This window comes from Elephas maximus, chromosome 1 (assembly GCF_024166365.1).
Source record: "Elephas maximus indicus isolate mEleMax1 chromosome 1, mEleMax1 primary haplotype, whole genome shotgun sequence".
NCBI classification, from domain to species: domain Eukaryota; kingdom Metazoa; phylum Chordata; class Mammalia; order Proboscidea; family Elephantidae; genus Elephas; species Elephas maximus.
The window spans coordinates 222,153,075-222,165,663 of NC_064819.1; the positions used below are offsets into that span (position 1 = coordinate 222,153,075).

Below are 12,589 nucleotides of genomic sequence, written 5' to 3' on the forward strand. Positions count from 1 at the left end.
TCTTCCCATTCATTAAGGGAGCTGAAGATGGTGGTGGTTTGGGGGTAAAGACAGAGAATCAACTTTGGACATGTTAAGGATGAGGCGACTCTAGGATATTCCCAAGGAGGGGTTGAATAGCCACAGAGTCTCGGAAGAAACACTGAGCAGTTTATCCTGTACAGCTTTAGGCCCCATCTTATGAGGCATTGACAGAATGGAGGCGCCAATATGATCTCCCACATTCAGGGCCCAGGACCACAGCAAGCACCTGGGCAGGAGAAAGCAGCTTCATCGTATCTCATGGCTAGCAAACTGCAACCTCTACAGAGCTGGTGGCCACCACACCAGCAGTGAGATGGCTTCAAGGTGTCTCCCCATTTCAGCAAGAACAGCAAAGAGCCCTTGCATAGAGAGGTTTAGCAAAGCAAATTCAAAGCCAAGACCTTCTGCACGGCAGAACTCTGTGGCCTACACAGACAGAAGTTTACACCCACTTGTGAAAACAGTAGGGAGGGGCTTCGAAGGGCCATAACGATCTTGCAGCACAGAGCCAGAGGGCCAAGATGACAGGGGTCAGGGAAGAATGGACATGATCATCCCACCTCTTCCAGAAATAGTGTCAGGGAAAGTTACGGGATAATGGATGCCCCAAGTACCATGACCATATAGAGCTTGAAGACTGATTTGGACATGAGATAGTAGATGAGTGTGAGTTTTGAGATGTTTGGCTATAAAGGGAAAGAGAGTGGTAGGGTAGTAACTGGAAGAGATGTAGGATCAGGGAGGATCCATCCATCATCCACCCACCCACCCACCCACCCACCCACCCACCCATCCATCCATCCATCCATCCATCCATCCATCCATCCATCCATCCATCCATCACCCATCCATCACCCATCCACCTTTCCACCCACCCACCCATCCATCCACCTACCCACCCATCCACCTACGCATCCACCTACACATCCACCCACCCATCCACCCACCCATCCAACCATCCACCCACCCACCCATTCACCCACCCACCCATTCAATAACAAATACTGTGGCATGTAGGAAAGACAGTGGAAGGAGGAAGCCTGGAATTACAAGAGGGGGATGACTGGCAGTGTAGAATAGTGACAAACATAGAAGACAATGGTTAGAGCTAAGTAAGGTGAAGGGAGAGACAGGAGGAAGAGGAAACCTGAGCAGGGAACACCATCTATAAAGGTGGGGCAGGGAGTAGCCAAGGTAGCACTGGTTAGCTTCATTTTATGCTGCAGAAAATAAAATTCTAACAAGTCAGAGCAGATAAAGTACTAAGTGGAAGTTCCTTCATTGAGGACCTCCCTTTTTCCCAAAGCTCACTCTCCAGAGGTGACGGCTATTGACAACAGGGCATATAGGCTTCTGGGCTAGGTGCAAGGTGCACAATTATATGTACCAAAAACTGGGTTCTATATTTCATTCACAATCTTCTTTTTTTCCACGTAATGAATGTGGTGGTGTTGTGAGTTCTGACTCACACTGAACCTGTGTACAGTAGAACAAAACACTGCCAGGTCGTGCACCATCCTCAAAGTTGCTGTTATGCTTGAGCCCATTGTTTCAGCCACTGTGTCAATCCATCTAGCTGAGGGTCTTCCTCCTTTTCAGTGACCCTCTATTTTACTAAGCACGACATCCTTTTCCAGGGACTGATCCCTCCTGAAAACATGTCCAAAGTATGTGAGATGAAATCTCACCATCCTTGCTTCTAAGAATTCTAAGCATTCTGGCTGTACTTCCAAGACAAGTTTGTTCATTCTTCTGGAAGTCCATGGTATGTTCAATATTCTTTGCCAACACCATAATTCAAAGGCATCAGTTCTTCAGCCTTCCTTACTCATCATCCAGCTTTCACATGCATACGAGGTGATTGAAAACACCATGGTTTGGGTAAGCCACACCTTAGTCCTCAAAGTGACATCTTTGCTTTTTTAACACTTTAAAGAGGTCTTTTGCAGCAGATTTGCCCATTCGATGCTTCGTTTGATTTCTTGACTGCTGCTTCCATGGGTGTTGATTATGGATCCAAGTAAAATGAAATCCTTTCCAACATCAATCTTTTGTCTGTTTATCATGATACTGCTTATTGGTCTAGTTGTGAGGATTTTTGTTCTATTTATGTTGAAGTGTAACCCATAGTGAAGGCTGGGGTCTTTGATCTTCATCAGTAAGTGCTTCAAGTTCTCTTCACTTTCAACAGGCAAAGTTGTGCCATCTGCATATCGCAGGTTTTTAGTGAGTCTTCCTCCACACCTGATGCTGTGGTCTTTGATCTTCATCAGTAAGTGCTTCAAGTTCTCTTCACTTTCAACAGGCAAAGTTGTGCCATCTGCATATCGCAGGTTTTTAGTGAGTCTTCCTCCACACCTGATGCTGTGCTCTTCCTCATATAGTCCTGCTTCTCAGATTATTTGTTCAACATACAGATTGAATAAGCATGGTGAAAGAATAAAACCCTGACGCACACCTTTCTTGACTTTAAACCCCTCAGTATACCCTTGTTCTGTCTGAACAACTGCCTCTTGGTCTAAGTACAGGTGCCTCACGAGCACAGTTAAGTGTTCTGGAATTCCCATTCTTCACAATGTCATCCGTAATTTTCTCATTCTTTATAATGGCTGCATTGTAACCATTCGATTGCTTTGTTATAATGTATTTAATAAATATTTTCGGGCACACATCCTATGTGCTAGGCATTGTGTGAAGAGGGGACACTTGAAGATGAAGAAGATATGATCCCTGTCCCTCTAAGTACTCAAAAGAGAGTGAAAGAGAAAGACATGTAAAATAAGTCATACTGTGGGTGACGCAAACGGTTAAGCCCTTGGCTACTAATTGAAAGGTTGGGTTCTACCCAGTGGTGCCTTGGAAGAAAGGCCTGATGATCTACTTCTGAAGGATCACAGCCATCGAAAACCCTGTGGAGTACAATTCTATTCTGATACACATGAGGTTGCCATGAGTTGGAATCGACTAGATTCATTAACATTACACACAAGTAAAATTTTGCTGAAGATAATTCAAAAGCAGTTGCAGCAGTACATCAGCAGAGAACTGCCAAATATTCAGCCAGATTCAGAAGAGGGTGTGGAACAGGGATATCATTGCTGACATCAGATGGATCTCCTCTAAAAGCAGAGAATACCAGAAAGATGTTTACCTGTGTTTTTATTGACTAGGTGAAGGCATTCGACTATGTGGATCATAACAAATTACAATAGAATGGGAATTCAGGGCCTATTTCAGGAGGTATCGTATGATCAGGAACTGACGGTACTGAAGGAAGAAATTCAAGCTATACTGAAGGCATTGGCAAAAACCAAGGCCCCGGGAGTTGATGAAATATCAATTACTGTGTTTCAACAAACAGACGCAATGGTGGAAGTGCTCACTCATCTATGCCAAGAAATTTGGAAGACAGCTACCTGGCCAACCAACAGGAAGAGATCCATATTTATGCCTATTCCCAAGAAAGGTGATCCAACTGAATGTGCAGATTATCGAGCAGTATCATTAATATCACCCATCCATCCATTCATCTGAAAAGTACAACCAGAGTGCTCCTTAGAAGCAAGAATGGCAAGACTACGTCTCACGTACTTTGGACATGTTATCAGAAGGGATCAGTCCCTGGAGTAGGACATCATGCTTGGTAAAGTAGAGGGTCGCTGAAAAGGAAGAAGACCCTCAACGAGATGAACTGACACAGTGGCTGCAACAGTGAGCTCAGGCATCACAACGATTGTGAAGATAGTGCAGGATCAGGCAGTATTTTGTTCTTTTGCACCTGGGGTCGCTATGAGTCAGAAGCAACTCTACGTTACCTAAAACAACAAATACCAGGGACTCCGGATAGTGGTAAACTATATCAGATATAAGCATTCAGATGCAAACTGAGTACTGGTCCATCCTTTTGTATCCATGTGTAATTTAAGGAGAATATCAGTGGGTACATTTATTTTTTTGAGGAAATACAGGTTTTACATGTTGTTCAAAATGTCCTTATACTTCAGTTCTAGCCTTCATTCAAGTTAGCTTTTAATATTTGGGCATTAACTCTATATCCTATGCAGGTACTTAAGCTCCTTATCATTGTTCCATTTGTAAAAGTAAGGAGAATAGGTCTTGCTATTGTGGGTTTTTAGCATCAACTACACTTAACCCTTGTGAATCTAGTTTCTTATTGAGACAATCACTTTCTCAAGAAGATATTACTACAAAGCTTGTAAAAAAAAGTTAGGAACATTGGTTCATACGTGACAATGATTTTAGTGTTAAAGACTAGAATGATAAGTTATTTGATGCAGACTGAAATGTGCTATTTAATAAAGTTGTCGATGAAGCTCTACCTATATTTAATTGACAAACATGAGAGCCTGAGGGAATAGATACAAATTACTAAAAAGTCTAAGAAGCAATTATCTGATGGTTCTTAAATTTTTGTTTCTCCTTGCGCTTTGTTGTTGGTGGTTGCCATCGAGTTGTCTCCAACTCATGGCAACCTCATGTATAACACAATGAAACATGGCGGTCCTGTGCCATCTTCATGACTGTTGGTAATTTTGAGTCCATTGTTGTGGCTATTGTGTCAATCCATCTTAATGAGGCTTTCCCTGGGCTTTACTGATCATCTGCTAATCCATCTAGCAACTGACCTTTCCTGATAGCATGTCCAAAGTAAGCTAGTCAATGTCTCACCATCCTCACTTCTAAGAAGCATCCTAGTTTTATTTCTTCTTAGGCCGATGTGTTCGTGCTTCTGGCAATCCACAGTATGTTCAATATTCTTTGCCTCCGAACATTGTTGTGTTTGCTCTTGGATGTTGGAATGCAGTTACAGCGCTGGGATCTTCCCGGTCTGGCTGACTTTTCTCAGGATGACTTCCTCTAAGTGCCAGAATGCCGTGTTACCCTTGGTCAGGAGCCATCCTGCGTTGTTCAGCCAGGGCAGCGGATTGTATTTATTTTTAATTTTACGTTATTTCAGCTGTTTTTGCTTTTTTCTTTATTGTTTTCTTGCCTCCTACAGAGTTCTTTTTTCAAGCATTGCTGCGGGGAAGGGGAACACTCAGTTATGAACTCTTTAGCACACAGGGGCAGGAAAGCAGTTTTCCCCCTTTCTCAGCAGTTCACGTAGCTTCTAAGCCACATAAATTTAACTTGCTGTAGATTGAACCCACATCAGACCTGTAGGTTCTGTGTTAAACAAAACATATAAAATCATTTCAATTAAGCTTTCCCATGGTTCATTAACACAGCCTAAAAAAAAAAATTTTTTTTTTTATTAGATGGCATAAGTGAATTTTTATATGTTTATTTAAAAAAAAAAAGGAAAAAAAAATTAAATACATTGGTATTTGAGGAAGAATTTAGTTCTATACCTTAGCAGCTGGTAGCTTTCTGGCTTAAAGTTTACGTTTAAAACAACTTTGTTGTATTTCAGAATTTTTATTCCTTTTTCCCACTTTGTGAATTTTGGAGTATATTTTTGTCATGGAAATAAGGCAAGGAAACATACGATGTTGTTATGCCAAAATGCTGACATTCTCAGTAGCTGTGGCCATTATACTATCCATCTGGTTGTTGTTGTTGTTGTTAGGTGCCATCAAGTCGGCTCCAACTCATAGCGACCATATGCACAACAGAACAAAACACTGCCCGGTCCTGAGCCATCCTTACAATCGTTGTTGTGCTTGAGCTCACTGTTGCAGCCACTGTGTCAATTCACCTCGTTGAGGGTCTTCCTCTTTTCTGCTGACCCTGTATTCTGCCAAGCATGATGCCCTTCTCCAGGGACTGATACCTCCTGACAACATGTCCAAAGTATGTAAGACGCAGTCTCACCGTACTTGCTTCTAAGGAGCATTCTGGTTGTACTTCTTCTAAGACAGATTTGTTCGTTCTTTTGGCAGTCCATGGTATATTCAATATTCTTTGCCAACACCACAATTCAAAGGCGTCAGTTCTTCTTTGGTCTTCCTTATTCATTGTCCAGCTTTCACATGCATATGATGTGATTGAAAATACCATGGCTTGGGTCAGGTGCACCTTAGTCTTCAAGGTGACATCTTTGCTTTTCAACACTTTAAAGAGGTCTTTTGCAGCAGGTTTACCCAATGCAACGCGTCTTTTGATTTCCTGACTGCTGCTTCTATGGCTGTTGATTGTGGATCCAAGTAAAATGAAATCCTTGACAACTTCAATCTTTTCCCTGTTTATCATGATGTTGCTCATTGGTCCAGTTGTGAGGATTTTTGTTTTCTTTATGTTGAGGTGCAATCCATACTGCAGGCTGTGGTCTTTGATCTTCATTAGTACTTCAAGTCCTTTTCACTTTCAGCAAGCAAGGTTGTGTCATCGGCATAACACAGGTTGTTCATGAGTCTTCCCCCAATCCTGATGCCCTGTTCTTCTTCATAGTCCAGCTTCTCAGATTATTTGGTCAGCATACAGATTGAATAGGTATGGTGAAAGAATGCAACCCTGACGCACACCTTCCCTGACTTTAAACCATGCAGCATCCCCTTGTTCTGTCCAAACAACTGCCTCTTGATCTATGTAAAGGTTCCTCATGAGCACAATTAAGTGTTCTGGAATTCCCATCCTTCGCAACGTTAATATTATCCATCTAGGAATGTTCTGATCCATTTCGGTGATGGATACACTAATATATATCACACTCTTTCTCCTTGTTAAAACTCCCTGTTATGTAAATAGGTAAGTATTGTAATCATTAATTAAAAAGTGGCTCTGTTTTCTCAGAGTTAATGAGCACATTACTGTAATAATTACTTGAAACTGATACAAGTCATCTTGGATAATTAATGATAACTTGGAAAAGGACCAGAGTATTTAAGACATCCTTCTCATTGGTTTCACAGGATTACCTTGACTGTATCAGAGACCAAACTAAACTGCCTCTGGGCACTGAAGAAAGATCAGCCCTTTTTGGAAACATCCAGGATATCTACCACTTCAATAGGTAAGTTAACCCCCAAGGGGTTGTTCTCAGGTGGGAACATTATGAATTTCTCTTACGTTAATGCAGCCTAAAATAACTGATCACCTGTAATCTGTGATTCCACTTCAAAAAATTTTATGCATTGTCATGCCATGAAGAAAATTACAGTAGTAAACAAGACAAACAAGGTCTGTGCTTCAGGGAGCTGAAGGGTATGCAGGCAAGAAAATCAGTTAGTACAATACGTTGTGATGTTTTTGGAAGAACAAAGTAGACGGCAGGTTAAGAGTACAGACTCTGGTGTGCAACATAGTGGGCTTGCATCGCAGCTGAGCCATGTGTGTGTCCTTGGGTGAGTCTTTAAACTGAGGAAAGTAACTGAATCCCACACTTCACGTCTTTCCTCAGTTCTTATTTTCTTACTGAGGCTTACCTGAGCACCCTATTTAATGTAGCAGCCCACATGTGCACATGCACATACACACATGCATGCAGAGACACGTGCACGCAGGCATGCACACACACGTACACACATACATACAAATGTACACATGTGCACATGCCCCTGCACTTCTGACCCTCCTAACTTCTCTCCTTTTTTTGTTTTCATAGCACTTAACCAATTCCTAACATACTATATGAGTTACTTTTACATTATGTTCATTGTTCTTTCCTACCACCACCACCCGGAACACTCCACAGAGTCACAGATCTATGTCTGTTCTGTTACTGCGATGGTGCCTAAAACAGTACTGGACCCATTATAGGAGTTGTGATGGTTAAGGTTGTGTGTCAACTTGGCTGGGCCATGACTCTCAATAGTTTGGCAGTTATGTAATGATGTAATTTTGCAGTTATGTAATGATGTAGTCATCCTCCATGATGTGATCTGATATTGTTAGCCAGTCAATTGTAAGGGGAGTTTCCTTGGAGGTGTGGCGTGCATCCAGTATATATTTGGACGTTCTAGCAAAGCTCACTCACTTGCTCTGGATCCTGCATCCGCACATCATCATCTGACCTCTGGTTCTTGGGACTTGAGCCAGCAGCCTGCCATCTTACCTACCAATCTTGAATTCATCAGCCTCTGCAGCCTGTGAGCTAGCAGCCTGCTGTCTTACCTGCCAGTCTTAGGTTCCTCAGCCTCTGCAGCTATGTGAGTCAGGAAAAGCCTCCAGCCTGACACCTTTGACCCTGAGACTTGGGACTTGCCAGCCCCTACAGCTGTGTGAGCCATTTCCTTGAGATATATGTACACACACACATACACACACACTTCACTGGGTTCGCTTCTCTAGAGAACCCAGCCCTGTCATTAACAATTTTGTGAAATGAATGAATGGAAATAAAGAAATATCTAGCACATATGGTTATTGTGAAGCTTCAGTGAGATAATATGCCACTAAGTATACCTTCAGTGAGCCTTTTCTTTAACCTTTGCCACTGAAATTGTCTGTGCCAGTTTGTCCCCATTCATTTTTATTTCCTTCGTCTTAAATCTGGAGTCTAATTTAGAGCCCAAATGTTTCTCAAATCCACTCATTCGCTCCCAAAGAGGAAACACCTGTTCATGATCCTTTAGTATTATTATATTTGCTTAAGTAAGTGTATTCATGTGACTTTTTATATCAATGCTTCTTAAGAATCTTTTATCATATACCTTATATCAGTTGATTTCAAAGATACAACTGTCTCACAAATCTATGGTTAGAGCTTGAAATAATGAATTTTAAAGTTTCTATTGCTAGTTCAAGTCTAGGTTTTTAGCATAATATAATAATAATGTGGCCACAAAGGCAAGACTTAAATCCCTAAAGAGGGCGAAAAGAAATGATTTTATGCTGGCCTGAAAAATTCAGCTGACTAGATTTTTTTTTTTTAAAGAACCATTTCCAAAATATAGAAGATAGAGTAACATGATACGTATCCATGAATTCCTCCCCCCGACTCTATCAAAGACTTTCCTCATACTATATCTGCTTTCAATTTTTTTTGAAGCAGAAAGACATTACGAATAAAGTTGAAGCCCCTGTATACCCCTACTGAATCCTCTTCCACTCTGTACAGAATGGCACGGTGATATGCTGGCAGAATGGCTCTCTGGGTGGATCCAGGGGAAGAGGAATCTAAGATTTACAGTGTTTTCCAATTACTGTTGTATAAACACTGCCATCACAGCAGATCTCAAACAGAATTAGGAAGAGAGGTGCAGAACTGGCTCAAGCAAACCATATAATCTGGCTTCAGCCCCCCACTGTAACTGTAACTCATATTCAACACGTTGTGTTTCCTTCCCATGTGTGATTTTTTCCCATTAATAAGTATGAAGGATCTATTTAAAATATCCAAACTGGTTAAAAGCTCGGCTGCTAACCAAAATGTCAACAGTTCGAATCCACCAGCAGCTCCTTGGAAACCCTGTGGGGCAGTTCTGCTCTGCCCTATAGGGTCGCTATACATCGGAATCGACTCCATGGGAACAGATTTGGGTTTTTGTTTTTGATGTGCTTTCACGTATTTGAAACATGGCATAAATGGTGTCAACCTTTTATGTTTTGTTTTTTTTTTTAACTCAACATTGTTTAGTATTGCATGTAGCACAAGGAGGGGCTTTGATAGAGTTAGAAGTAGGAATTAATGGGTATTTATCATGTTACTCTATGTTCTGTATTTTGGAAATATTTCCTTTAAAAAAAAAAAATCTTGTCAGCTGAGTTTTTCAGGCCAGCATTACACCATTTTTTTTTTTTTGCCTTTTTTAGGAATTTAAGTCTTGCCTTCTTGGCCACATATTATTATATTATGTTGAAAAACCTAGACTTGAACTAGCAGTATTGTTGTCAGGTGCACTCAAGTTGGTTCCGACTCGTAGCAACCCTGTGTACACCTGAACAAAATGCTGCCTGGTCCCTCGCCATCCTCACAATTGTTGCTAAGTTTGAGCCTGTTACTGCAGCTACTGTGTCAGTCTATCTTGTTGAAGGCCTTCCTCTCTTTTGCTGACTCTCTACTTTACCAAGTATGATGTCCTTCTCCAGGGACTGGCCCCTCCTGATAACATGTCCAGAGTACCTAAGACAAAGTCTTACCATCCTCCCTTCCAAGGAGCATTCCAGCAATAAAACCAAACCAAACCCAGTGCCGTGGAGTCGATTCCCACTCATAGCAACCCTATAGGACAGAGTAGAACTGCCCCATAGAGTTTCCAAGGAGCGCCTGGTGGATTCGAACTGCCGACCCTTTGGTTAGCAGCTGTAGCACTTAACCACTACTCCAAACTTTAAAATTTGTTATTACAAGCCCTAACTAACCATGGATTGGAAACCCTAGTGGCATACTCGTTGAGAGCTATGGCTGCAAACCAAAAGTTCAGCAGTTCAAATCCACCAGGAAACCCTATGGAGCAGTTCTGGTCTGTCCTATAGGGTCACTATGAGTCAGAATCGACTTGAGGGCAGTGGGTTTGGTTTTGGTTTGGAACCGTAGATTTGCCATATAGTTGTATCTTTGAAACCAGTCGATGTAAGGTATATAATGAAAAATTCTTAAGAAGAATTAATATCAAAGTTTGCTAATTTTAGCCACCATATAATATTCCATTGCAAGATACATTAATTTAACTTTTGCTGATTACAGGTAAAATTGAGCATCTTTTCATATTCATTGGCCACTTAGATTTCTTCTGTGAATTGGTGGTTTATCCCCATTGCCCATTTTTCTGTTGGGGTATTTCTTTTTCTTATTGCTGTATAGGAGTTCTAGGTAAATTCTGGCCAGTGATCTTTGTGGAGTATGGGAGTTGAAAATATCTCCCAATATGGAACTTGCCTTTTTAACTTTAATGATGATTTATTTGAAAAAGAAGTTATATAATTTATAAGTTTGACGATAAGAAATTTAACTTTTTATAGTATGTGGATTTTGTGTTGCATTTAAAAAAAATTACTTCCTACCCTCAGATCATGAATATATGCTGATTTTTTTCTTGTAAAATTTATAAAATTTTGCTTTTCACATTTGTCCTTTCTCTAGCTAAAATTGATGGAGATGTGATATAAGGTAGGAAGTCAAAATTCTTATTTCCATGTGGCTAGCCAGTTGTCCCACCACCGCTTATTGAAAAGTACATCCTCTGCCTGCGGGCTTGTAGTTCCATGTTTCTCACATATCAAGTCTACATATCTGTGTGGGTCTGTCTCTTGGCTCTGTATTGTGTTTCAGTGGTCTGTTTGTACATTGCTGCCCCAATGCCTCATTGTCTTAAGTGTGAAGCCCACATTGTTCTTCATCAGTATCGACTTAGCTTTTCTCAGTTCTTTGCATTGCCAAGTGATTTTTTAAAAAATATTAGCTTGTCAAGTTTCATGGAGAATTCTGTTGAGCTTTTTATTGGAATTACATTAAATCTATAGATTAATTTTGGTACAATTGACATCATTATAATATTGAGTTGGCCTATTGATAAACATTATATATCTTTTCAATCAAGCTTTTTGAAAGTCTTTTAATAATGTTTTATAATTTCTCTATCACATTCATGCATCTGACATTTTTTAATTTATTTCAAGATATCTCACAGCTTTTGATTTTACATTGACCATAATTTTTTTTTAATTATTATTGTCATATAAGAATGCTTTTGATTTTTACATGTTGAGATTATATCCAACTAGTTTTCTTAACTTTCCCACTAGTTCTAACGGTGTATAGATTCTCTTGGATTTTCTTTGTATACAATGATATTGTCTGAAAATGAGGAGAATTTATTGTCTTTCTGTCAGAGGCTGGGTTCTCCAGAGAAGCAAAACTGATAAAATATATAAATATATATATAGAAAGAGAAATTTATATTAAGGAAATTGCTCACGTGGTTGTAGAGGCTGGAACATCCCAAGTCCATGGGGCAGGCTGAAGGCTTCTCCTGATTCGCATAGCCACAGGCACTGGCAAATCCAAGATTGGCAAGTCAGACAGCAGGGCTCTGGCTCACAAGCTGCAAAGACCAACAAATCCCAAGATCGGCAGGCAAGACCCCAGGTAAGCTGCCTAGCTCAAGTCCCAAGAACCAGAAGTCAGACGAACAAGAGACAACTACAGGATCCAGAGCGAGCAAAAGCCTGTGAGCTTTGCCAGAGCGTTCAGTTTTATTCCGAGCAGGCCACATCCGCCAAGGAAACTCCCTTTCATCTGATTGACTACTCACAGCAGATTCCATCATGGAAGTGATCACGTTATATCAAATCTCATCATGGAGGTAATTACATCATTATGTGACTGCCAAATTACATCATAACTGTCAAACCACTGAGAATCAGGGCCCAGCCAAGTTGACACACAACATTAATGATCACATCTTCCTTTACAGTTCTTCTACCCCTTATGTCTTTTTCTTGTCTTATTGCTTTGGGTAGGACTTCCCATGCAACATTGATTAGATGTTGGCATCCTTATCTTGTTTCTGACATTGGTAGGAATGCGTTAACTATTTTGCCAGTGAGTATGATATTTTCTGTGTGATTTAGATAAACACTCTTGGTATCTATTTGACTAAGTTTTTTTTTGTGTGTGAATGACTATTAAATTTTATTGGATGCTTCCTTTACCTTTAGTAAA

General features: G+C 40.6%; 1 protein-coding gene across 6 annotated transcripts in view; it reads left to right on the forward strand.

The window, feature by feature from the left end:
- The window catches only part of PLEKHG1 (pleckstrin homology and RhoGEF domain containing G1), a 299,198-nt gene that overhangs the window by 215,082 nt on the left and 71,527 nt on the right, over nucleotides 1-12,589 (forward strand). For all 6 annotated transcript variants that reach the window (XM_049903298.1, XM_049903306.1, XM_049903289.1 and 3 more), the window contains one exon: nucleotides 6,897-6,997. In XM_049903298.1, coding sequence (XP_049759255.1) covers nucleotides 6,897-6,997 — 101 coding nt within the window. The remainder of the gene's footprint in view (nucleotides 1-6,896; nucleotides 6,998-12,589) is intronic.